Source organism: Staurois parvus, unplaced genomic scaffold, assembly GCF_062004578.1.
Source record: "Staurois parvus isolate SC_StPar_1 unplaced genomic scaffold, SC_StPar_1.0 ptg000493l, whole genome shotgun sequence".
NCBI classification, from domain to species: domain Eukaryota; kingdom Metazoa; phylum Chordata; class Amphibia; order Anura; family Ranidae; genus Staurois; species Staurois parvus.
In genome coordinates this window covers 327398-355072 of record NW_028318289.1, presented here as the reverse complement: position 1 = coordinate 355072, position 27675 = coordinate 327398, and the positions used below count along the sequence as shown (strand labels likewise).

Here is a 27675-nt window from a genome sequence, read left to right as displayed (position 1 = left end):
ATTTTTAAAAAATATATTTTTAAAAATAACAGTTTTTAAATATATTCTTCAGATTTTTTTTAACATATAAAAAAATCATTTTAACATATATTTTCACATATATTTGTAAATGCATTCCAAAAATGTAGATTTGTATTTTTAAAGACATACAGTATATTTTCATATATTTTTTAATAAAAACGCATTTCAATATACAATACATATATATTTATTGAAATATATTTTTAAATATATTGAATATGGCCATAATTGTAGCATTTCAAATATGACAATATATTTGGGAAGAATATTTTAAATATATATTCCAAATATATTTTTCTTCCATATGGGAGGGCGGGTGTGTGGCCCCAAATTGCAGACAGTGTGCAATCAGGTCCACCCCCACTCCCAGGACTGTCAAATTGGGACACACAGCTGTATCTGTACAGCTGCTGTGTCTGCATTCACTTAAATAGGCTCCTTCCACGCCTTATGACAGGTTATTTTTAACCCTTTCACCACCAGAGCCACTTTTGGATTTCTGAGGATTGCTTAAAACCCCCACGCATTATATATATTTCTGAAAGCAGACACCCTTGAGAATAAAATAGTGGTAGTTCCAATTTTTTTATGCCACATAATACTAGCCACAGTTTAACAGTTTACAAGTCACAAAACCTCCAGTTAATTTTAGGGCACATAAACAATATATTACCCAATTTTTTGGTGAAATTAAAAAAAGTGGAGGTTGTGCTGAGTGAATAGATACCCAACACGTCGAGCCTTAACCACTTGCCTACTGGGCACTTTTACCCCCTTCTTGCCCACACCAATTTTTAGCTTTCTGAGCTCTCATACTTTGAATGACAACTGTACCTAAACTAAATTTTTATAATTTTTTTGAGACAGATAGAGCTTTCTTTTGGTGGTATTTGATCACCTCTGGGGGGTTTTATTTTTTGCTAAACAAACAAAAAAATACCAAAAATTTTGAAAAAGAAAATTTTTCCTTTCTGTTATAAAGTTTTGTAAATAAGTAATTTTTCCCCTTCACAGATGGGCACGGATATGTGGTACTGATGAGGCTGCACTGATAGGCGGCACTGATGGGCACTGTTACATGGCACTGATGGGCACTGTTATGGTGCACTGATGGGCGGCACTGATGGGCACTGTTACATGGCACTGATGGGCACTGTTACAGGGCACTGATGGGCACTGTTACATGGCACTGATGGGCACTGTTACGGGGCACTGTTACATGGCACTGATGGGCACTGTTACGGGGCACTGATGGGTGACACTGATGGGCACTGTTACATGGCACTGATGGGCACTGTTAGGCAGCACTGATGGGCACCGTTAGATGGCACTGATGGGCACCATTAGGCGGCACTGATGGGCACCGATAGGTGGCACTGATGGGTACTGTTACATGGCACTGATAGGCACTGACTCAACTGATGGGCACTAATGATCGCTGATTCAACTGATGGGCACTAATGATCATTGATTCAAATGATGGGCACTGATTACCAGCACACATGGGCACTATTGGCTGTACTGATGGGGCTACACTGATGATCAGTGTAGATGTCCCCCTGCGAAATGCCACTTACTAGCTCTCCTCTCCTCACGCACTGTCAGCATGAGGAGAGGACTGCTGATAACCAGCATTTCCTATTTATCCTGTGATCAGCTGTGATTGGACACAGCTGGTCACATGGTAAAAGTGGCTGTGATTGGCCCGTTCCTTAGTCATATGATCATCTGTGTCCGAAGGATACAGCAATCACAGATGGTGAACAGGGGGTGTGGTTCTGGCAGGATGTCCATGGACGCACTCCCAGAACTAGCCAACCGCGCTATAGTCTTTTGGCTATAACGCGGTCGGGAACTGGTGAAAATTGCATGCGCCTGTGAAATGACGACAGACTTCGGTAGCCTATATTTTCCATAAAATCCCCTACAGGTCATCAGTTTGGAATAATGTGAATAATGGCCCTAGGATTATTGGTCTCACTTTGGTGTGTGTACTGATATGTAACATGTGTAGCACAATCAACATGTTTCGTGCATAGGAACCCCAATGCATGCATTTATTTTGGAGGCTCAAAAAGTGCTTGGGGGTGACTTTTAACCCTTTTTTTTATTTTGAATGATGATTTTTTTTTTTTTGGTGACACATTTTCTTTAATGAGACATTCAAGGTCTAAAATACTCCTGATGTCTCAACTGTTCCCCAATTAAACAAATGCAGTGGAGAGTGACAGACAGGCACAGAAGTGATGTTTTACACATCGCTTCCATGGTCAGTAACAGGTAAGGGAGGCCAGAGAACAGAAGTTTGCTAGTCTCTCTTCCCTCTGACAGCACCCGCCATGCCTGTCTGGGGTCAGCCTATGGGGACAAAGAGCCCCGGAAACATGATGGGGGGGGCGCATTACCAGGATGCAGGGGTATCCCTAGGGTTGGTGTCACCCGGTGCTATAACACTTGGTGACACCCCCTCTGACGATCCCCGCAGAATGGATCGGATCTGCAGATTGAGCATAATGGATCGGACTCCGATCCATTATGTTCCATAATCTGCAGATCCAATCCATCCTGTAGGGATCACCGGCATGCAATATACGGGGTGACACCAGACCAGCTCCACAAAAAGATAAGTTCCTGCGGGGATCGTTGGCTTGCTTTAGAACTTACCTTTTCGTGGAGCTGGTGCAGTGTCACCCCGTGTGGTAGGTGTCACCCGGTGCGGCGCGCACCCCCAGCACCTGCCTCGGGACACCACTGCCAGGATCTATGCAAGCAATCACTGCCATCTGCCAGCCAACGGTTGCCTTGTCAGATTCACACACATTCTGTGTAGTGCAACCAATGTACGACATATGTCAGTGGCAGTAAAAGGCTTAAAGCCCAAATAAAGTCCATATATATGCAGTAAGAAGGACAACGTTCTATCAACTTCCACATTCATAATCGTATGTTCTCCTTTTATTATGCTAGCTGTGCAGAGAGTCTCAATAAGACGTTGCAATCCAAGATATTTTGAAGCTGACACATCGCTCTCATCGGTGACAGTCCTGGTGTCACATATCCCTCTCTTCATATGTGTTGAGGGGTGTGGCTATTACTCAGCTCTGCCAGCACAGAGCACTGGAGGGTGGCCAGGAGCAGAATTTAAAAGGTATTTTAGGGTATCAATTCCAAATTATAAAAAGGGAAGGGGTACAGTATTATAGAGAGATAATACGTATGAGCAGGTCATATACAAAATCTCTTGCCCTCCTGCACACCATCAGTTTTTCCGAAAAAAGCATCCAGTACATGGCCATACAAATACTCACCCGAGAGCGGGTAGTTGTAGCTTTTGCAGCAATTAGCAGGCACCCTGTTATAATGTACTGTAAAAACACAAGAAGAAACACAATGGATATTAAATCATTATATTATTAACATGTTGATTTCAAAGAATTCCAGTGCGCTCCTAACTTCCTGCTTAAGCTGACAACTCCATACCTTAACTGCATTGAAAACCCAGGTAGTGTTGTCACCCCTGCCCAACTCTTCCCTTGTTACCAAGAGAATGCCTACACTACTCCTCATCTCCATAACATAAGGAATGGATGGTGTTTTGTAGTCCAGCAGGTGAAACTGAGCAAGTTTTATAATTTCATGGTGTTAACAGTCTCACTCTAATGCCCCGTACACACAATAAGAAAATCGTACGAAAAAATTCATGGAACCACGATTTTCTCTTCGTTGATGAGCAGGATGTTTTAACCAATAACGATATTGTGAACAAAAAAATCTGGCTGAACAACAGTGAAAAATTTTGTCGTTTCGCATACAAATTACCAATTTTGTTTGCCATGGTATGACGTTCGTACGAAGAAAATCTATTAAGCGCTATGACACATGAGCGCAAACAGAAGATGACCCGGATGTTTATGTCCAAGGAATCTTCGTAAACACGAAGGAAAAATCCAAATGTTAAAAGTAGATTGGCCTAATGAGATCATGAAAGCAGAATTCTGCATATTATATTTTATGTATCACTATTTATGTATATAGGTCATGTAATAAACTATATTATACTCATTGCTGGTAATTGTTGTGAATCGCTCATTCTGGCTGGAAGGGCGTGGCTACAAGGTCACACGCACACCGTGTCACTTACATTTGTAAGGAAAACGTCAACACTACGTATTGCCCGACGAACGTTTTTTTTAGATTGGTTAATGTGGGCCACGATTTCGACCAACGATTATATATATATATATATATATATATATATAGCAACAACAAATTTAAAAGAAATGCATGTCTAACAAATTATGCACTGATTTGCATGATCATGAGGGTAATTGGTATTTGATCCCTTATCATTCATCAAGAATTCTGGCTACTAGGTGTCTTTCATACAGGTAACAAGGTGAGATTAGAAGCAGTCTCTTAAAGGGAGTGCTGCTAATCTCATCGTGTTACCTGTATAAAAGACACCTGTCCACAGGAGCAATCAAACAATCAGATTCCAAACTCTCCACCATGGCAAAGACCAAAGAGCTGTCCAAGAATGTCAGGGACAAGATTGTAGACCTACACAAGGCTGGACTGGGCTACCAAACTATCGCCAAGCAGCTTGGTGAGAAGATGACAACAGTTGGTGCAATCATTCTCAAATGGAAGAAACACAAAACAACTGTCAGTCTCCCTGGGTGTGGTGCACCATGCAAGATATCACCTTGTGGAGTGTCAATGATCATAAGAACAGTAAGGAATCATCCCAGAACTACACGTGAGGATCTGGTCAATGATCTCCAGACAGCTGGGACCACAGTCACCAAGAAAACAATTGGTAACACACTACGCCGACAAAGACTGAAATCCTGCAGTGCCCGCAAGGTCCCTCTGCTCAAGAAAGCACATGTCCAGACCCGTCTGAAGTTTGCCACTGAACATCTGAATGATGCAGAGGAGGACAGGTTGGAAGTGTTGTGGTCAGATGAGACCAAAACCGAGCTCTTTGGCATCAACTCAACTTACCATGTTTGGAGGAATGCTGCCTATGACCCCAAGAATACCATCCCAACTGTCAAATGTGGTGGAAACATTCTGCTTTTGGGGTGTTTTTCTGCTAAGGGGACAGGACAACTGCACCACATCAAAGGGATGATGGACAGGGCAATGTACCATCAAATCTTAGGTGAGAACCTTCTTCCTTCAGCCAGGGCATTGAAAATGGGTTGTGGATGGGTGTTCCAGCACGACAATGACCCAAAACACACGGCCAAGGCAGCAAAGGAGTGGCTCAAGAAGGAGCACATTAAGGTCCTGGAGTGGCCTAGCCAGTCTCCAGACCTTAATCCGATTGAAAATCTGTGGAGGCAGCTGAAAGTTCGAGTTGCCAAACATCAGTCACCAAACCTTAATGACTTGGAAAGGATCTGCCAAGAATAGCGGGCCAAAATCCCTCCTGAGATGTGTGCAAACCTGGAGGCCAACTACAGGAAACGTCTGACCTCTGTGATTATAATAATAATAATAATAATAATAATAAGGGATTTGCCACCAAGTACTGAGTCATGTTTTGTGAAGGAGATCAAATACTTATTTCCATCATGAACATGTGAATCAGTGAATCATTTGTTAGCCATGCATTTCTTTTGAAGTTTTTTGTTGCTATTCTGTCTCTCAGTGTTACAATACACCTACCATTTGATTTTTAGACTGATCATTTCTTTGTGAGTGGGCAAACATTCAAAATCAGCAGGTGATCAAATACTTATTTCCTTCACCGTATGTATATATATATACTGTATATATATATATATATATATATATATATATATATATATATATATAATGTATCATTAAAATAAAAAAAAAATATATATATATATATTAATGTACTGTATATTAATAGTGACATAGGATGATACTATTTGAAAATCATTATTTTAAAAATGAACTATTATATTAATATGGATAATCATTATATTAGTATTCATCAATATTAATATATATAGAAAGACAGACAGACAGATAGACAGATAGATAGAAATATAATTAATGGGACGCTTCTTTTTCAGAGTATGGCACCAAGTCAATTAAACTCCTGGGATAATAATCTGGTCAGTCAAGTAGCAGAGGGGGTTGTCAATCAGTTTCAGCTGCTTTGGTGTTAATTAAATTAACAGGTGCACTGGATGGGAAACAATGAGATGACCCCCAAAACAGGAATGATTTTCCAGGTGGGGGCCACTGACATTTTTTTCCCTTCTCATCTTTTCAGGAGTTTAATTGATGTTATCCTCTGATTAAAAAGTGTTCCTTTAAGTTTTTGGAGCAGTGTATATACATGCAGGCCTCTGCATACCTGCATCCCCCATCCGTATCTCACTTTCACCCCTCTTCAGCTCTGACCTCTGCATGCAACCCAACCTTCACTGTCCCTATCCCCCCCTCCCTTAAAAGCTCTACCATCCTCCAGGTATTTTACTTACGTTGCTGTGTTAAGCTGAAGCACCATACCTCCCCGCACACTATAGGCGGCTCTTCCTCTCTCGCTTGCAGGTAGAATGCCCAATGGGGGTGTCAGTGTCTGCAGTGCACCCCAGGCTCCAGCATCTGTCCCCATCCTACACTCCCCATCCCCAGCCTTAGAGCCACTCAGGAGATCAGATCTGTGGGAGTCATTAGGAGACAGGGTGTCACTTGCAAACACAGAAGTCAGACTTTTATGTTTACAAGCGATAGTGGTAAGCAGAGAGGAGAGAGCCTGAGCCGGAGGTGGCGGAACTGAGTTCCAGCTGAAAAAATGCCCTGTATATACAGTATATATATATTAAAATGTAGTGGAGAAAATAATTATTTGATCCCATGCAGTTTTTGTAAGTTTGTATAATTTTTTAAATTTTTATCATAGGTGTATGTTAAATGATAGAGACAGAATATCAACCAAAAATAAAAAAAACATATACAAATGTTATAAATTGAGTTGCAGTTAAGTGAGTAAAATAAGTATTTGATACCCAAGCAAAACATGGCTTAGTACTTGGTGGAGGAACCCTTGTTGGCAAGCACAGAGGTAATACATTTCTTGTATTTGGTTACCAGGTTTGCACACATCTCAGGAGGGATTTTGGTCCACTCTTCTTTACCGATCTTCTCTAAATCCTTAAAGTGATTCTAAAGGCTTTTTTTTTTTAATAAAAAATATCAAACATGTCTATACTTACCTGCAGTGTGCAGTGGTTTTGCACAGAGCAGCCCAGATCCTCCTCCTCTTTGGTCCCCTGCAGGCTCTTCTGGCCCCTCCCTCCTGTCTGGTGCAACCACAACAAGCAGCTTGCTATGGGGGTACCTACTGCTCCATTTTTAAATTAACACATGGAGCCAAGGCTTGGCCCTGCACCCTCTCTCTTTTCACTGGCTGTGATTGACAGCAGTGGGAGCCAATGGCTCCAGCTTCTGTCTCAACCAGTTAGAAGAGGGAGTTCTGGGATAGCCGAGACTCCAGTGTACATTGCTGGATTGAGAGGGAGCTTAGGTGTGGCTGGGAGGGGTGGATGCTGCACACAGAAGGTTTTTTACCTTCATGCTTAAAATTCATGAAGGTAAAAAACCTTAAGCCTTTAGAACCACTTTAAGGTTTCTTGACTGTCGGTTGTCAACTCGAAGTTTCAGCTCCCTCCATACATTTTCTATAGGATTGAGGTCTGGAGACTGGCTCCATGACCTTAATGTGCTTCTTCTTGAGCCACTCCTTTGTTGCCTTGGCGTTATGTTTTGTGTCATTGCCATGCTAGAAGACCCATCCACGATCCATCTTCAGTGTTCTGGCTGGTTTCTCCCATGTAGTTCTGGGCTGATCCCTCACTTTTCTCATGATTATCCTTACCCCATGAGGCGAAATCTTGCATAGAGCTCCAGACCGAGGGTGATTGATGCTTATTTTGTATTTCTTCCATTTGCGAATAATTGCTCCAACAGTCGTCTCCTCGCCTTCTTGCTGATGGTTTTGTAGCCCATTACAGCCTCGTGCAGGTCTACAGTCTTGTCCCTGATGTCCTTTGACAGCTCTTTTGTCCTGCCTATGATGGTGAGGTTTAAATGGAAGAAAAAGATTCTGTGGACAGGTGTCTCTTATACACATAATGAGTTGTTGTTAGGAGCACCTTCTTAAATTGTCAGGGCTAATCTGTGTACCACATGGGCACATAGCCAGTCTGTGGGAGCCAGAATTATTGATGGTTGCTAGGGGATCAAATAGTTATTTTACTTACTGAACTGCAACTCAATTTATAACATTTGTTTTTTCCGGATTTTTTGTTGATATTTTATCATAAAAATACACCTGTGATAAAAATATAGGCTCTTCCTTTCTTTGCAAGTGGGCAACCTTACAAAATCTGCAGGGGATCGAATAATTATTTTAGCCACTGTATATATCATGTATATTAATATAAACATAGGATGAACAAATTGAGTTAGAAACTGTAGCAACTTTACTTAAAGAGATAACACTATAATCCTGCCACATCTGGACTATGCTGTCCAGTTCTGGTCACCAGTCTTCAAGAAGGATGTGCTTGAGCTGGAGAGAGTCCAGATAAGAGAAACAAAGATAATAAAGGGGCTGGAGGGCCTCAGTTATGAGCAACAACTACAAAGATTAAACTTATTCTCCCTGAGGAAGAGATGCTTGAGAGGAGATATGATAGCGATATACAAACACCTCAGTGGTTATTCTAACATAAGGAATAAACTATTCAGTCTCAGGTAGTATAAGATGAAACTGGGCCACTCAGCGAAATTGGAGATGTGGTTTGACCTTAAGCTGTGCAGGGAGTTTTTCACTGTCAGGGCAGTAGGGATGTGGAACTCATTTCCACAATCAGTAGTGTTAGCAGGGAAGTATTGATAGTTTAAAAAAAACTTTTAGATGGGCATCTAAGCAAACACAATATACAGGGATATGGGATAGGATTTTTGACATGAGCACATGCCCACACAGGTTGAACTGGATGGACTGGTGTCTTTTTTCAACCTTACTATGAAACTATTTAACTTCAAAGCCTTTGCTCCAGTATTCGAAATTCATTATTCAAAAAAATTATATATATTAATATATTGTTATTGAATAGTATTATTTTAATATTAATTAATATTGATCTATATCAATATTAATAAATATTATATTATATTCATATAATTAATATATATACTAACATATTCAATGTATATTAAGAGTGACTAAGGATGAGAGGCAACTTCAAACGCTTTCCTCCAGCATTCGAACATCAGTAATCCACAGTGCACCAATTTGAGCCCATTTTAAAGTGGACATTTGTTGTTACACTGGTCTTCCTACAAGCTTTACCATCCCTGAACCAGTAAACCTCAACCAATAACTAGAAAACTGTTGTTGTAACTGCTGTACACTGTAACACTTTTTAATGTTAGCTGGAATTCGGCTTTATGTGTTATTCAAGTCCATTTAAATCTCTTAGTCTTACATTACTCTCTCCATGGATTGACAAAGCTACTGTCCAGAGATGTCTCCATTGTTCCTACACCTTAAAAACAGGAAACCAACGCAGCCACCACAAGGGGCGTATTTACAACAAGGCAAAAAAGGCATTTGCCTAGGGTGGCATTTTTCAGGGGGGTAGCATCTTCCCCTGGAAGAAGAGATGGAAGAAGGGACATGCACGCTATGGGAACCAGGTGAGATCTGAGAGAGGCTGCGGGCTGCTTGATGGTGTATGCAGAGCCTGATTTTCATTCCCGGGGAAGGCTGGAGATGTGAAGGTGAGTGTCTTTTTCTCTGTCGCCAGGGGGGTGGTAGTGGAAGGGTCTCTCGGGTGGGGGGCAGGGGTGTTACTGGTCAATGTCAGGGGGGATGGTGTTGGTTGGTGTCCGTGGGGGCAGATGAATTTGTGTTGCCTAGGGCAGCACAAAACCTAAATACAGCACTGGCCACCACTAAGAATTGGTAAGCTGAAATATGCTACATTTTTGGGAGGGTTCAATGCCATTTAAGTATACCTGTATGAAAACACAGTTGTTTTCTACACTTAAAGTGTTTGTACTGCAATATTTTTTGTAAAACTCCTGGCAGTTTATTTTCTTGATGTCTGCATGCCTGTTAAACAGTATAGAGGTGCAAGAAAAAGTATGTGAACCCCTTGGGATTACGTGGAGTTTTGCATGAATTGGGCATAAAATGTGCTCTGAACGTCATCTAAGTCACAACAATAGAAGAACACAGTCTGCTGAACATAATACCACACAAACATTAGATGTTGCCATGGTTTAATTGCACATAACATGTAAACATTCACAATGCAGGGAGGAAAAGGTATGTGAGGCCCTAGCTTAATGACTTCTCCCAGAGCTAATTGGAGCCAGGAGTGAGCCGACCTTGACTCCAGTGTGATGATATTAGATGTGTTGCTGACAGCTGTCCTGCCCTTAAAAAACACACACCTGTTTTGGGTTTACTGGTTTCAAGAAGCACTATCTGATGTGAACCATGCCTCGCAGAAAGGAGCTCTCAGAACACCTACGATCAAGAATTGTTGACTTGCATGAAGCTGGAAAGGGTTACAAAAGTATCTCCAAAAGCCTTGATGTTCATGTGTCAACGGTAAGACAGACTGTCTACAAATGGAGAAAGTTTAGCACTGTTGCTACTCTCCCTAGTCGTGGTCGTCCTGTAAAAATGACTGCAAGAGCACAGCGCAGAATGCTGCATGAGGTAAAGAAGAATCCCAGAGTGTCAGCTAAAGACCTACAGAAATCTCTGGCACATGCTAACATTTTTGTTGACACATCTACAATAAGGAAAACATTAAACAAGAATGGAGTACATGGGAGGACACCACGGAGGAAGCCATTGCTGTCCAAAAAGAATATTGCAGCATGTTTGAAGTTGTGTGAGCGCTTTTGGATCCCTTCAGGATAAATTTCAAGACAATGGGATGGTTTGTACAATTTAGTCAAATCGGTCAGCATTTCTTGGGTCTATCCCTTTCTTCTGGATGACATGGTGTAGGGTCTCGTCCAGTCTTCTCTTCCCTAGAGCATGTGTTGATGGCTTTTGTTCACTTCCATCAGGTTTTGCATTCCTATACAAGTCTATGGGAATACATACCCTGCTATAAGGTCAAATGCTGGTCAGAAGGAGATTAACTACAGGTCAAATTCACCATTAATAATACAGTTGCAAGAAAAAGTATGTGAACCCCTTGGGATTACGTGGAGTTTTGCATGAATTGGGCATAAAATGTGCTCTGAACGTCATCTAAGTCACAACAATAGAAGAACACAGTCTGCTGAACATAATACTACACAAACATTAGATGTTGCCATGGTTTAATTGCACATAACATGTAAACATTCACAGTGCAGGGAGGAAAAAGTATGTGAACTTTTGGACTTAATAACTGGTTGACCCTCCTTTGGCAGCAATAACCTCAACCAAATGTTTCCTGTAGTTGCAGATCAGACCTGCACAACGATCTGGGGTAATTTTGGACCACTCCTCTTCACAAAACTGTTTCAGTGTAGCAATATTCTTGGGATGTCTGGTGTGAATTGCTCTCTTAAGGTCATGCCACAGCATTTCAATCGGGTTGAGGTCAGGACTCTGACTGGGCCACTCCAGAAGGCGTATTCTGTGCTGTTGCAGCCATTGTTTTGTTGAATTACTTGTATGCTTTGGGTCATTGTCCTGTTGCATCACCCAACCTCTGCGGAGCTTCAGTTGGCGGACAGATGGTCGTACGTTTTCCTGCAAAATGTCTTGATAAACTCTGGAATTCATTTTCCCATCAATGACAACAATCCGTCCAGGCCCTGAGGCAGCAAAGCAGCCCCAAACCATGATGCTCCCTCCGCCATGTTTTACAGTGGGGACAAGGTTTTGATGTTGGTGTGCTGTGCCTTTTTTTCTCCACACATAGTGTTGTGTGTTCTTCCCAAACAACTCAATCTTAGTTTCATCTGTCCACAGTATATTTTGCCAGTAGTGCTGTGGAACATCCAGGTGCTCTTTTGCAAACTTCAAACGTGCTGCAATATTCTTTTTGGACAGCAATGGCTTCCTCCGTGGTGTCCTCCCATGTACTCCATTCTTGTTTAATGTTTTCCTTATTGTAGATGTGTCAACAAAAATGTTAGCATGTGCCAGAGATTTCTGTAGGTCTTTAGCTGACACTCTGGGATTCTTCTTTACCTCATGCAGCATTCTGCGCTGTGCTCTTGCAGTCATTTTTACAGGACGACCACGACTAGGGAGAGTAGCAACAGTGCTAAACTTTCTCCATTTGTAGACAGTCTGTCTTACCGTGGACACATGAACATCAAGGCTTTTGGAGATATTTTTGTAACCCTTTCCAGCTTCATGCAAGTCAACAATTCTTGATCGTAGGTCTTCTGAGAGCTCTTTTCTGCGAGGCATGGTTCACATCAGACAGTGCTTCTTGAAACCAGTAAACCCAAAACAGGTGTGTGTTTTTTAAGGGCAGGACAGCTGTCAGCAACACATCCAATATCATCACACTGATTGGAGTCAAGGTTGGCTCACTCCTGGCTCCAATTAGCTCTGGGGGAAGTCATTAAGCTAGGGCCCCACATACTTTTTCCTCCATGCACTGTGAATGTTTACATGTTATGTGCAATTAAACCATGGCAACATCTAATGTTTGTGTAGTATTATGTTCAGCAGACTGTGTTCTTCTATTGTTGTGACTTAGATGACGTTCAGAGCACATTTTATGCCCAATTCATGCAAAACTCCACGTAATCCCAAGGGGTTCACATATTTTTTCTTGCAACTGTATATAGAGGTTTCCATTTTGGGTAGGATTGTTGTCTGTTAGTCAGCTGTTATTTATTCTGCTAGAAGACTGGGATGAGTCAGTCTTTCACTGAGGTAGTGAGGTTACCATAGTTTTGCTGGGAGTCTCTACATTAATAAACTCATGAGTATGAATTAAATAAATCTAATAGATTCCTTCATCCACACTAACAGAGGACAGACCAGGGGCGGACTGACCATTTGGTAACTTGGGCACTGTCCGAGGGCCCGGGGTCAGTAGGGGGTCCCATGAGATGCCCCTGGTACCTTTTTCATAGGCTTTTTTGAGTTTGGGCAAGGACACAGGGGCCCCATGATCCCCTATTGCCCAGGGGCCCCATGAGTTCTCAGTCTGCCCCTGGTCCTGAACCCTTCTGCTTCCTTAGTTGTTTATGATTTAGATTTTATTACAGTACAGTATGACAGTCCGATTGTTTTCTCAGTAGTTGGGGATTTAAAGTATATGTAAACCCAGAACTTTTTTTTTTTTTAATTTTCAATAAAGTAGGGAAAGGTTTTTTTTTTCATTTATAGTCCCACTCACAATGATTACAAAGACAAATAAAGGGAGTGAATCTTCCCAGCGGGGACACAGACAGCATTAAAAACCTGCCACCTCTCAAAAATAAACCAAAATATTTTGTTTGTCCATACACTTAAATCATTCTAACTCAAGGGTTTCATTCTAACCCCGGGGTAGGCAACCTTTGACAGGTGGAGATCTACTCTCTGCTCCTCGCACGACCTCCTGCTCTCAAGCTTCCTTGTCTCCTGCTCCTCTCTAGCTCCTTTGTCTCCTCCTCCAGGGAACCTGGCCCATCCCCAGGCAGGAGACCTGGCATGGTGGCTAGGATAGCCCTAAAATATGAGAAAGCCAGCCCAGCAGGAGAGTCAGGTGGAAGATGATGTGAAGGAAGGTGCTGGTGTGGAGCCTGGGAGAAGGCCCCAGCAGAGGGAGGCCTACCTACAGGCTGAAGCTGGACAAGGATCTCCACTATCACACAGTCTACTAGGAAAGACAGTCTGTCAGCAGGGAAGGAGCTGGACCAGCGTAAGGCCTTAAAGCAACCCATTGAGCTACAGGAACAGGACAGTGTGAGTATCTCTATACTCCCTGGGGCAATGCCCAACTAGTTCTCACTGGGACTACTTAATTGTAGATCTCGGAATCTCTTGCTCAGGGACACCTTCAGGACAGCTGGTGTATGAGGAGATTTTCATCTGGGGTCTGAGGGACCCAGTGCTCCTTACATAGATTGTTTGCTGATTCTTGTTTTTGCTGAGAAGTTTGTCCTCAAAGTTGTACAGTTCCTAGGGCATCCAATGTACCCTAGACCCCATCCAAGTTGTTAAACCCTAATAAAAACATCAAAACCAAGCTCAAGGACTGTTTTACTAGCATTGGATGAGAGTGTTGGAAAATGCTTGCTGCTTGGCTGTGCAGAGCTTAAGGGGGAACGCAAAAACTTTGCGGCCATTGAAAGGGTAGTTCTACAATAAATTTTGAATGACCTCAGAACGTCTCAGGATGATGTAATTGATAAAGCTCATTAACACAGGCCCCAAGACAGTTGTCACTAGAACAGGTGTCTCCATTGGAAGATTCTGCCTCACCTCTAATTGTGGTGATAACTCAAAAATTCTGGAAACAACTCAAAAACATTGGATTTCAAATCACTTACAATAGTAAAAACTTGACAAAGGTCAATGTCACGATCTCAGCGTCAGACCCCAGACTTTCTCACCAAACTCGTGACCGAAGGGCTAACCGATCTACAACCGCGATGCTTAATAATGCCACACCCAGCTGCACCCTGCACAATGATTTTCCAGCTAATGGATACCGATCGATGTGCCAGCGGCCTGAATCGATTATTACTGGGTCAGGTTAATTATGCAATTAACCCTTTACACTGCCACCACCTCCTTTTTGATCAGAGAAAGAGGAAACTTGGCGTTCAGCTATAACACTATAATGGTTGATATAATCGTCTGTATAAAACGGTCCGCAGGCCGGTTATACAGAGGTTCACACAAACACAGTAGCGTTCTCTTTAAAGGCAGGGATTCGTAAATTGCAATTAAGAGCTATAGAAACAGTTCAACACTTTCAGAAAGAAAGATTTATTACTAAGAGGTCAAATGGGTGCAATAAAAATATTTACAGAAAAAGATGTAACTAATATATATATATATATAAACATACAGAGACTAGCAGCACAGCAAAGAGATATCAGGGAGAGGTTAAAGGGTTAAGATACTTGCCATTAAGCCTTGGATGTAAGCAGATCAAGTTTCTGAGCAGAAGGGCTTTGATCTCCCTAAGTTAAGATGGAAAAAATGGGAGATGTCTTCAACTTACTACTCTTAGGCTTGACAGCCTGTTTAAAAGTTTCCCAGCAGGGGGTGGCTCTGAAGTAAAGGCTGTTTAGGGAGGAATCGTCAGGCGGAGCCCTAAACAGGAGCCAACATCTTTCATAACTCATATTCTGGTCCATAACTTTCCATCTGCACAAGCGACAGTCCACCCGCGGGTATATTATTATGCAGACAAGTCTGAGGATTATTTAGATATGAATTATGAAATTATATACTGCACAGTTCACGAGTGCTATGTTTCGGCTTCCCTGATGGTCCGAGACAAAGCGAGTGACCCATCAAACTGTTCGCCTGCTCATTGGCCATCTGACGAGGTGTCCGATTTTTATGTAAGTCTTTCATATTCCAAGGTATGAGACACAGGGGAAATATGGATCTTTTAAAAATGTTATCTGGTGTGTGCTTCTTGGGAATGCCTTGAACTCCTGGGAAGGCTCTGTTATCTTTTTGTGAGGTGTGAAATTATACAGGTACTTTGGACAGTGAGACTCCAACTCTCTTGGGAAAGCTGGCCTTATCTCTTCCTAGGTGAGAAAGGATACAGCTTTCACAGACAGCTTGGCACCTAGCTCAGAGATGCCTTGGCCGGCCAGTGACCCATAACCAGCACACACACACACACACACACACACTGGCCAAATGTCTCCTCTCAGTGAGAGGGAGGGGTAGGGGAAGGATAAGGGAGAAATTGCTACTCTTAGCAAGATGGAGTCTGTGTACTTCACTGTGTGTTGCGCATGTTTGCGACAGTCAAGACTTTCCTTGTCTTTTAAAAAAAGAGGTAGATCCTTTTTTATTCAAGATTCCTTTCTGCTCTACCTGTTTGCTAATGTTTTTTTCTATTTTTCTACACAATGCAATGCACACCTAAAGGATGCTAAAAATTGGACTGGGTGCCCCGACTATGTAACTCAAGTCCACGTTACATCATCATTGGCCACCCATCGGCCAAAGAAAGAAGATGACAGAGAAGGAGGAAGGACAGTAGGTGTCAGTGGCAGCAGACAGGGCAATGAAAGGGGTGAGGAAATTGCATTGCTTGAGGAGAGCACTCTGTGGGGTAGGTCTGGGTAGGAATTTTGACATTACTTTTACTTCCACTTTACATTGCAGTAATAATAGTGTAGCACCCTCTAGTGTATATAGGTAATTAAATTTAGTTTGGCTCACATGTAGCTAAATTGAGCATGTCTGTGGGGTTCAAGCTCAGGTCAGGCTGGAGGGCTCTGTCACCTGCCCCTGGTTCTGGAAGTTTCCATAAACTTCTAGAAACTAGTGGATGGAGGTACAGGGGCAGTGATCTGAATTTTAATGGGAGATTGACCAATCCCCAGACAGGAGGCCTGGCAGGGTGGTAAGATGTGTTCATAAATATTGAAGAGCCTAGCCAGTGGGTTGTTGTTACTGGTTGGAGGATGGAGCCGAGGATCGTAAGAACTGGAGGGGACCCTGGAGCTGGGGCCTCTACCTCCGGGAAAGAGCTGAGGAAACTGAGGAAGGAAGGAAAGGAGCAGTTTGACCAGAGGGATCTTCACCACCCTTAAGTCCAACCCAGGAGACACCCTGTATTGCAAGGGAGGACATGTACAGCTGGAGGCTGAACAGCAGTCTTTACCGAGCAGCAGGATTCCACCCCAGAGCCAACAAAAGAAGAAGGTAGTCGGATACAATATTTAGCTAACCTTAAAAAGAGACAGTGCCACAACTTACGTTAACTCCTCCTTTGTTCTGAGATTCACTCATAGAAGCCAGGTGTGCTGGTATTGCCTACCAAGGGGACTTTGCTATTCCAACTAAGGGGACATAGAGCTCCTGCATATGATTTGGACTTTGCTAATATTACTAAGGGGACATAGCTCCTAAACGCAAATTATATATTCTCTACTGATCCATTATGGACTGACATTATTCTGGAGGGAGTACAGTCTACTATCCATTTTGCTGCAAGTTGTACATAGAGAAGTTGTCCACTAAGTTGTTGTTGAACTCACTTTGGGCATCCCATAACCCCTTATCCCTTTCCAAGTTTATATTCCCCCAATAAAACATAAAAACAAGCCCTGTGTATCTGCTGAAAATGCTTGTTGCCTGGCTATGCAGGTAAAATTGGACCCAAATTCCAGCGGCTCCTTCAGGGGTAGCGCTATAACAGCATTGGGTTTTTATTGGGTTTTCTTCTATTCTTCCTGCTTGTGCTTCAATTCACCATGTGATCAGAAGGTCCAGGGTGTGTTCATTGCCTAAATATTCCAAAATGTGTCCCTCTTTGCCAACTCAGAAGATTGGGAGTTACAAGTTTAGAGCCAGAGGCTTAGATTATTGTAAATGTTTGTTTAAATTTATGGCATTATATTCATATAATTAGCTAATTGCACATGTATTGCCCCCTCTAGTAAGCCAGGGGGAGCGATAAAGTTTTTGGTCAGAGGCAGGATAGCAGCCTGGTCATGAAGAGTAAGCCTGGGATGAGTCAGCCAGGTAACGATAGGTCAGGGCTGAGGGCTCTGCAGGTCATTTTCCTGATTCCCCCCCCCCCCCCGCTCTAGAAGCTTGATAAGTTTGTAGAAGGCCGTAAGTGGGGATTAGGGAGGGGCTGATCTGCATACTCAAGGGACTCTGACCAATCACCAAGCAGGAGGCTTGGCACGGGGTTAGGGCAGCCCTTAAGTATGGGAGAGCCTGATCAGGAAGTGGTCAGTGTTGGGTGGAAGATGATGTGAGAAGGCTGGGGTGTGGATCCTGAGAGGAGACCAGGGAGGGGCTTACCTACAGTTAGGATCTGGGAAGGAGGATCTATCAGTCACAACCAATCCTTGAGAGAGGGCAGTCTGGGAAGCAGGGTAGGAGCCAGCCCAATGTAAGGCCTGAAAGCAGTCACCAACCCAACAAGCTTACATTAAGTAATCCTGCACCCCCAGGCCAGATAAGGGGAGAGGTCAGTTAAGTGGCCAACCCAACTAGTTCCTCCTCTGGGGTTTCTCTACTATAGTGGCAGTTTCTGGGACCCCTTGCTGAGGGATATCCTCAGGCAGATGGGTGAAGAGGAGGATTCATCTGGGGTCTGGGGAGGTACACCAGGACTGCAGAGCTCTTCAAGGAGAGACTATTTGTTTATGGACTTGTATTTGTCTGGTGGACTCTAGTTGCTAAGGATATTTGTCCTGAAATTTACAGTTCCTTAGGCATCCCATACACCCCTCAACCCCATCCAAGTTCAATACTCCTTAATAATCACAAAAAAGCTCAAGGACTGTTTACTGTTTCCAGTGTGCAGGTGTTGAAGAAAATATGTGTTGCCTGGCTATGCAGGACTATAGGGTAACCAAAAACTCAGTGACTCCTAAGGGGGTAGTGCTATATGTGGGGACTTGTCTGGGATCTTGCAGCACTACCCCCTTAGGGTGCAAACCCATTATACATACCCTTTAAACTAACTTTTTTCTCTTCTTTTCAATGACCCAGCCCTTTCAAGCATCCTTGAAAAATAAAGCAATGTACTTACACACACTGATGTCCAGTATGGTATTCCATATGATAGGGTTTCAGAGTAGTCCCGCATACCATTAAATGCCAACATGGTACCTACTGCGACCTGCACAAAGGCACAGGAAATCACCAGCACCTGGGAAAGAGGAACGTGTATATTTATCAGTACTGCCAGTTCAAGTTTGCAAATGTATACTGTAGTGCTAAATATTCTCTTTTCCAACATACACATTTATCTACACATATTTTATCTACGCTTATTAATTTATCTACACTACCATCTCTATGCGGGGTAAAAAAAAGTTTTCTTTATCACCCATTGAGGGACACAGGATTGTAGAATAGTCTATGACTTGTAGGTTATACTGCCAACTTCAGGAGTCTTGGACACTGGCAAAGCAAAAGATGATCGAGCCAGCCCCTGTATAACCCCACCTCTAACCATCATGCCTCGGTTTTATGCTAGTGTCCTAGGAAGTTGAAGGAAAACGATTAAAATAACAAAAAGCAACTCACAAAAAATGTGGATAGCACAATGTTTATTATTGGAACTGCCATTAGCACAGCAACTCAGTGGGGGACACATTAATCCAGTCCTGAAGTCCGTGGCACCGCTGTTTGCCGGGTCATGTGAGGATACCAGCTACCAAGAAACAGAGATGGTCTGTAGAATGTGAGGCTGACAGGAAGTGACATCACACAGCATGGGATGAACAGGGGGCATGGCTACGTGTTTTGGAGCCACACAACTTCTTTTTGATGCCTGTGTGGGGAATACATATTGTGCTCCTTATACCCATGAGACTACAATTCCCAGCACTACTTCAAAAAGGAAAAAAATAGTGGATTATCTAAAAATAATGCTAATACAGCATGCCCAAGTGTATAAAACAATAAATAAAGTGAAAATCAATAAATAAAAATGTGCATAATGAATTTCATCATTAGGTATAAAAATTAATGAATAACAATATATAATAATTAAAAGATAATCAGATGGACCAATAACCAAATAAAGTTAGCACTTCTTAGAGCAAAGTAAGCTCCGATAGCTGTGCTGGTGTGTTGGATATAATAACTTCCATCGAATTGGAAGTAATTATGCTCCAGGTAAAAATGAGTGGCTGCTAGAATGAAGTTGACCTGTCCACCATTTAGATCTGGATCCATGGAGAGGAAATAATTGATCGCCTGTAGGCCTATTGAAGCCTACCCACAAATAGGTTCCCAAGAGCATGAAAATAATTTCTCTAACAGGTGTACTCAGATTTAGACAAGAAGGGACAACCCTAAGGGCTGGAAAAAATGGTTCACATACAAAGACAGACCTCTCTTTACACTCTCCTGAATGCTATAACAGGGCAGCCCAGGGGAGGTGACAGGGTCCTTGTGGACTTTAGGGAGTTGGTAGAAATAAGGGATTTTGTAAAAGGCTTTACCAAAGAAGCAGCTTACTTTATATAGATAACACCATCTACTAGGGCCTTGGTGATTGTTTTAGTAGAGTAGGGAAAGAGTAGGGTCTATGTCTACCGTCTCAGGAAGTTTCCCCTTTGGGTTGGACTGGCCAGACCGCACTCTACTCCTCATGGCAGATGCTGTAGGCAGCTCGGAATCTACTCACTTTACTATTTCTGCAATACACCACTTTTTGGGTAAACTGGGTCTCTGTGTGAGAGCCGGCCACACAGTGCTGCACCTACCCAATATGCCTCTTTTAGGTAATCATATGTATTTTGTATTATGATACCACCCCCTTTGTTGGTAGATTTTATAACAATGGCCTGATTGGTGGTCCAAACATCCAATGCCTTGCCTACCATGCAAGTCAAAATGGACTCCAGTGAGCGCTGGCAGGGCAGAGCAGAGAGACGGTGACTGACAGTCAGGGATCTCTGCTCAGAGCGGAGGGGAGACCTGAGCAATCAGTGGCGTTTGATTGCTCAGTTCTCACTATAGAGCCAGCAAGCAACAGATGCAGCAATGGATTGGTGTTGTATCCACCTAGGTGAATATGTTTATTTTTTTCCAAAGTCATTCTTATATTTTAAAGGTTGATATCTATTTAATGGACCATGGGGATTTGTCTTTGTTTTGGAGGCAAGACTGATATTTTCTCTCTTTTTGAGTGACAAGTATACTGATCCATTTCTATGTACAGAAATCTGCAAATTGCTCCCATCCCATTTTCAAATCGCTATCTAAAAAAATCTCAGCTTCTATTCTAAAAACTGGGCAGTTTTGATGACAAGCCTTGTGTTATCCACCATCTTGTGAAATGCAATTTGTCATTTTAATCATTAAAGATTTCTCATATACTGCACTTAGTATGACGCTCTCTGGTGTTCCTTCATATTTTATAGATATATTTTCCATCTCTGAGATGCTGCAGCTAGTGCAAAGAAAATTAATTGTACCCTTGATGAACATTTATGGACTTGTTCTTTTTTTAAGCATCGGTTGCATCTAATCTATTTGTGTGCCATCTGTTTGATTTTTTCTTTATCATCCTAGAAGGGACGACACCTATTCCTCAGCTCTGCTGTGGAAAACTTTAACTCTTTTTTTTTTCTAGAATTTTTTATTTCAACTTAGATATGTATCATACTGTGGATATTGTTTCTTCAACAACTTCACTCAAGATCTCTGCTTGAGCTGGTCTCCAGCAGCAGTTATCCAGATAGGCTTGTAGGCAGGTGCAGTCTACATTCTCCAATGCAGTTGGTGCTCGTCTGGAATGGCAATGCAGCTGGAGGAGGAAGTCAAGAGAAACTTGGTTTCTGTATGATTTTCTCGGTTTCCTGGGGCAGGTGACCTTGGTGACCATCTTGGGTCACACGGAGCCATTTTAAGTCCCTGCCCTGGATTTTGATGTGCATTTTGCAAGTTGGCTAGTGAAAGGACAGAGCACCCATTTATCAGGGAGAGCAATAGCGGTAGGCAGAGGTTCCAGAGGAGGAGGGAAAGCTTAGGGCCTATGTCTACATCTGAGCAAGCTCCTTCTTAGGTTGGACCGGCCATGCTCCCTTTCACAAGTGCTGTCTCCAGCTTGAACCTATTAACCACTGGCTTGCTGCTGTGACTGTTGTGAGTTCCCCAGTCGGGTGTACTCCCGCCAGGTTGTTGTACAGTTTTGAAAGTTCTACAATACACTGCTGCAATCCATGAGTCTGTGTGTTCTCTGTCGCTGCACCCACCTAACAAGCTGAACCTCCATGATTCCTTGGAGGTCATATCCAGACCCCTAAAGACTGTGGGGTCTGCTTTGAATGTACACCTAGGACACTAGGCTCTACCTGTAAGGGACCGCCTGGCGCCTAGCACTCCACTGAATAGGCGTCCCCAGCGCACGGAATCTAAGTCCCAGGGTGCTTGTTCACCAGGGCCCCTGATGGTGGGGATGGACTTGGAGCCCCCCGAGACCAGGTCGTGGCTACTGGGTGCGTCCGTCAGTGGTAGTGGTATGCGCCAAGGGCTCCCACGGGGAAGAGTCTGATGTGAGGAGGTCAGAAGACCCCACTGCAAGGGATGGATGAGCAAGGTCAGATGGGCCAGGTCGGTAACAGAGAGGACGGCAAGGTACAAGGCAGCGGGCATAGAATGGTCGGGTCACACGCCAGGTCAGCAACAGCAGGTCAAATCCAATCAGGGGCATTCAAGAGAGAGGTCAGGCAAAGCAAGGGTCAGAATAGGAGAAAGCAGCAAGGTCAGGTACAATCCGGGTCAAAACTTACAAAGGTACAGGTTCACAGGTTCACAGGATGCAGGGAAGACCAGAAGGCACTGAATGACAGCTCAGGGCCATTTAAATATCCCGCCCTGCGCTGCCATTGGTGCCCAGCGGGCGGCCGCGGCTTCTACTGCGCATGCGCGAACTCGAACGCCGCGGCCGGCCCGGACCTAGTGCCCGTGTCCCTGCACAGGGCGGTGCACTGCACCTGCACCGGGACCATCGCGGCAGGGATCGAGGAGATCCCTGACATTGCCCCCCCCCTACGGGCAGCCTCCGGATGCCCACCCGATCTCTCCACCACGGGTGATCGCGAAAAAACCCCCGGACAAGTCTGGGTGCATGGACATTATGGGCTGGTTCCCAAGAATTGTCCTCAGGGCCATAGCCCTTCCATTTGATAAGGAATTGGGTCTGGCCTCCCCTCCTTCGACACTTCAGGATTGTTTCAACCTCAAATTCTTCTTCTCCCTCGACCGTTATGGCTTCCGGGGGTCTAGATTCCCGGTCAGGGAAGGCATCTGGGACCACTGGCTTCAGCAGGGACACATGGAAGACTGAAGTCAGGGAGGACGAGTTCGTAGGCCACTTCGTTAACCATCCGTTTAATGCAGAAGGGGCCTATAAATTTGGGTCCCAATTTCTTTGACGGGCAAAGCATCTTTAAATTGGACGTCGCTAGCCAAACCTTCTCCCCAGGTCGCAACACCAGATCTCCTCTCCGTTTCCTGTTGAATGCCTTCCTGTAGTCTTCCTGGGCCCGACTGATGGCCTCTTGAAGCTTCTTATTGTTCACGGAAAAAAACGTTACCACATCTTGCGTTGCTGGTACTGGGCATTCCGAGACCAAATCCGGGAGGAAGACTGGGTGAAAGCCATAGTTGGCAAAGAACGGGGACTGTCCCGTCGCTGAGTGGCGGGTGTTGTTGTACGCAAATTCCGCTAGAGGTAGAAGTGGCATCCAGTCATCTTGAGTAAATGAAGTATAGCATCTTAAGTATTGCTCTAGGGTCTGATTGGTCCTTTCGGTTTGACCGTTAGTTTGAGGGTGGAACGCAGAGGAGAGAGACAATTTGATGTCCAGGGCTTTGCACAGTGCTCTCCAAAATCTTGACGTGAACTGGACCCCCCGGTCCGAGACAATGTCTTCGGGGACCCCATGCAGCCTTACTACCTCACAAATGAAGACTCGCGCGGTCTCGGCCGCCGAGGGGGTTTTCTTCAACGGGATGAAGTGGGCCATCTTGGACAAGCGGTCCACGACCACCAGGATTGCCGTGTGGTCTAGGGATGGCGGAAGCTCGACTATAAAATCTAATGAGATCTTTTGCCAAGGCCGTTCAGGAATAGGTAAGGGTCGCAGCAGACCCCAAACTTTGTTTCTTGCTGGCTTGTTCTTCTGGCAGGTGATACAGGACCTTACATAGCCCTTACAATCTTTAGCCATGTCTGGCCACCAGAATGAGCGTCGGAGAAGTTCCAGGGTCTTTTCTGGGCCAAAGTGCCCCGCCATCGGGTGGTCATGGCAATGCCCCAAGACCAGGGTTCGGGCTTCCTCCGGCACCACAATTCGATCTTCCCTCCATAGGAGTCCCCCCTTGTTCTGGAGTGGCCCTCCGCCTGGGGTAGAGAAGGTTGTGGATGCCTCCATTAGCTTGGAACGAAGGTCCGACTGAAGGGCCAAGAAGTTACCCGAGGACAGGATGGTGTCGGGTACTGGGATCTCCTTGGCGTCCTCGTACATCCGTGATAACGCATCCGGCTTAGTGTTCTTTGATACAGGCCGGTACGTAATGTGGAAGTTGAATCTTGAAAAGAATAGTGCCCATCTCGCCTGTCGCGGGCGTAGACGCTTGGCGGTTCTCAGATATTCTAAGTTCTTGTGGTCAGTAAATATTAAGATGGGGTGCACCGCACCTTCCAGCAGGTACCTCCATTCCTCTAATGCCATTTTGATCGCTAGTAGCTCTCGATCACCGATATCATAATTCTTCTCCGCTGGGGTAAGCTTCCGTGAGAAGAATGCTACAGGATGGAGCAGTTCCTTGGTGCCTTTCCGCTGGGAGAGGATGGAACCTACCGCATTCTCCGATGCATCTACTTCCAAGATATAGGGCAGGGCGGCGTCTGGGTGACCCAAAATGGGTGCTGAGGTGAACAGCTTCTTCAAGGCTTCAAAAGCTTCCTGCGCCTCTGGTGTCCATCTGAACTGGGTTCCCAGCTTGGTTAGCTGAGTAATGGGGGAGACCAGACCCGAGAAGTTCTTGATGAACTTCCGGTAAAAATTTGCAAAGCCGATGAATCGTTGGACGCCTTTCCTGTCTGTGGGTTCAGGCCAATCCAGTATTGCAGTGACTTTCTGGGGATCCATCGCGACCCCCCGCGGTGGAGATAATCAGGCCCAAGAAGGCAATGCTGGATTGTTCAAAACATTTCTCTGCCTTGGCGTACAACCCATGCTGCCGCAATCGCCCCAATACCTTTGCTACATGTATTCTGTGTTCCCCCAAAGACGGGGAGAAAATCAGAATGTCGTCTAAATAAACAATAACAAAGACATCCAGAAAGTCCCTAAAAATATCATTCACAAAGTGTTGAAACGTGGCCGGAGCATTACACAGCCCGAACGGCATGACCAGATATTCAAAATGGCCAAAGCGGGTGCGGAAGGCCGTCTTCCACTCGTCCCCCTCCCTTATGCGAATCAAGTTGTACGCCCCCCCCCAGATCCAGCTTGGTAAAAACCACTGCTGTCTTTAAACTTTGGAACAACTCTGGTACTAACGGCAGTGGGTAACGGTTCTTTATCGTGACCCTGTTCAATTCCCTGTAATCGATACACGGCCTTAAGGTTTTGTCTTTCTTTTCAACAAAGAAAATTCCCGCCCCCGCCGGTGAAGTGGAGGGGCGGATGAACCCCTTCTGGAGGCTGTCCTCGATATATTCCTTTAGGGCCCCCAATTCGAGCTCTGAAAGAGGGAAGATTCGCCCAAAAGGAATTTCTGAGCCGGGTAACAGGTCAACAGGACAGTCATAAGGGCGGTGGGGGGGTAGAGTATCGGCTCCCCGTTTGCTGAACACATCTAGAAACTCATGGTAGACTGCAGGGATTACTTGTTTTAATTCAGCTTCCCCCTCAGAGCACAGGAGGATTTGGGGGACCCCCGGGCCCGAAGTGCGGCAGTATACCTGACAGTATGGGGAAGGGAACGAGATTACTCCGGTCTCCCAGTCAATCTGGGGGTTATGGGCCCGTAACCATGGGAGCCCCAGAATGACTGGGAAGAGGGGTGAAGCTATAGCATCCAGGCGGAGGAGTTCCTGGTGCTGGCCGGCAATGACAGTGGTGATGGAGGGGGTTTCCTGGTTCACTACCCTCGATTTTATTCGGGAACCGTCGGCCAAATAAATATTGAACCCCTTCTGTTTAAATTGGAGAGGAATACCCTGCTGGTGAGCAAAATTAATGTCCAAGAAGCAGCTGCATGCCCCCGAATCAATTATGGCCGATACTTCCACGGTCCTTTCTGGAAGCTGAAAGGAAAGGGGTACCACTAAGTATTGGGATGGACCAACATTGCCAATGGATAAGGAAGAAGAGGTGCACTTACTCAGTTTCTGCGGGCAGGATCGTACCATATGACCAGCTTCACCACAGTAGAGGCACAGGTTCTGGGATCGTCTGCGCTGATGTTCCTCTGGGGATAGTTTAGGCCATGCCAGGCCGAGTTGCATGGGTTCAGGGATATCTCCAGGTGGCCGGTTCTGGATGTTTGGCCTAGGTGCTTGACTGGGACCTTGAAATGACCCCCAGGGATTTCCATGACCCTGGCCGGACCTCTCAAACCTGCGTTCCCGCAGTCTACGGTCAATTTTAATGGTCAGTGCTATTAAGTCCTCTAAAGTCTCAGGTACCTCCACCCGGGCGAGCTCATCCTTCAGGCCTTCTGATAGGCCTATACGGAACTGATGCAGGAGTGCGAACTCGTTCCAGCGTGTGTCCCCCATACAGCGCCTAAACTCAGACGCGTACTCCTCCGCCGCTCGGCGGCCTTGCCGGAGCGTGTACACAGTAGCTTCAGCAGAAGCTGCCCACTGTGGGTCATCATAAAGGATGGCCATTGCATCAAAAAAATTGTCAACCGAACTAAGGTGAGGGTCATTTTTTCCCCGTAATCGGTGGGCCCAGTCTTGGGGTTCACCCTGCAGGAGGGAGATGACGAACCCCACCTTCACGGATTCAGTCACGAAGGTCCGGGGTTGTAACTCAAAATAGAGCAGACAGGACTCGCGGAATGATCTGAAGCGTGTGCGGTCCCCGTGGAAACGTTCCGGTAAGGGTACTCGGGGTTCGGCCGCCGGGAGTGGTGCGGATGCCCCAGACACCAGCACAGGGGCTGCTACGGCTGGGGGAGCGGGGACCGCGGCCTGTGGGGCAGGAACGGATATAGTGCAGGTCTGGAATTGGGTTTCAATCTGCTGACATCTATCCTGCAGGGCCGATACGGCCTGTGTCAAATTAGACAGGTGCCTGCAGATCTCCTACTGCGCATGCGCGAACTGGAACGCCACGGCCGGCCCGGACCTAGTGCCCGTGTCCCTGCACAGGGCGGTGCACTGCGCCTGCGCCGGGACCATCGCAGCAGGGATCGAGGAGATCCCTGACATTACCAGTGGTGCTTTCCAGACCTTATTGTACTGTGTTAACTGCAGAATGCTCACTAAGTCCTGAACAATAAGTCATTTTCAGGCACTAACCTTTGCCCTACTATGCTTTCCAGACCTTCAGTTATCTGCCATTTAGCTGTACAGCATAGTCTCCAAGTCCAGAGTAGTGGTACAACCGCTGGTATGGCCCAGTCTTTAAATACCCATGTTTAGAAACAGAGGTGTGTCATGTAGAGGAGAGGAGTCACATGACCACGGGTTAAAATTCCTGATGTCTCTCCTTCTCTACACTGAAGCCCCAGGAGTGCAAAGAGTGGCAGCCAAACCCAGAAGATAAGAACTAGGATTTCTTTCTGACATCACACAGGAGGTGTGCAGAGGATACAGGACAGCTCTGATTTCTGGCAGGATCAACAAAAACCTCAAAATATATAACCGATGTGTGAATTTTTCCCATTTAATAGCATGCAGCAACAGCCCTGGAGAAGGGAGAGTCTTTTCTCCTGAAACGCATTGGCTTGAGTTACTTGTCATTACTCTCATTAAATTCCTCCTAATCCAC

At 44.8% G+C, this 27675-nt stretch overlaps 1 protein-coding gene across 2 annotated transcripts in view; it reads right to left on the bottom strand.

Moving 5' to 3' along the window:
* LOC149452162 (uncharacterized) overlaps window positions 1-27675 on the bottom strand; it is a 117320-nt gene that overhangs the window by 31601 nt on the left and 58044 nt on the right. For both annotated transcript variants that reach the window (XM_089689700.1, XM_089689701.1), the window contains exons 3-4: window positions 18732-18851; window positions 3330-3386 (exon numbers count right to left, since the gene is read on the bottom strand). In XM_089689700.1, coding sequence (XP_089545826.1) covers window positions 3330-3386; window positions 18732-18851 — 177 coding nt within the window. The remainder of the gene's footprint in view (window positions 1-3329; window positions 3387-18731; window positions 18852-27675) is intronic.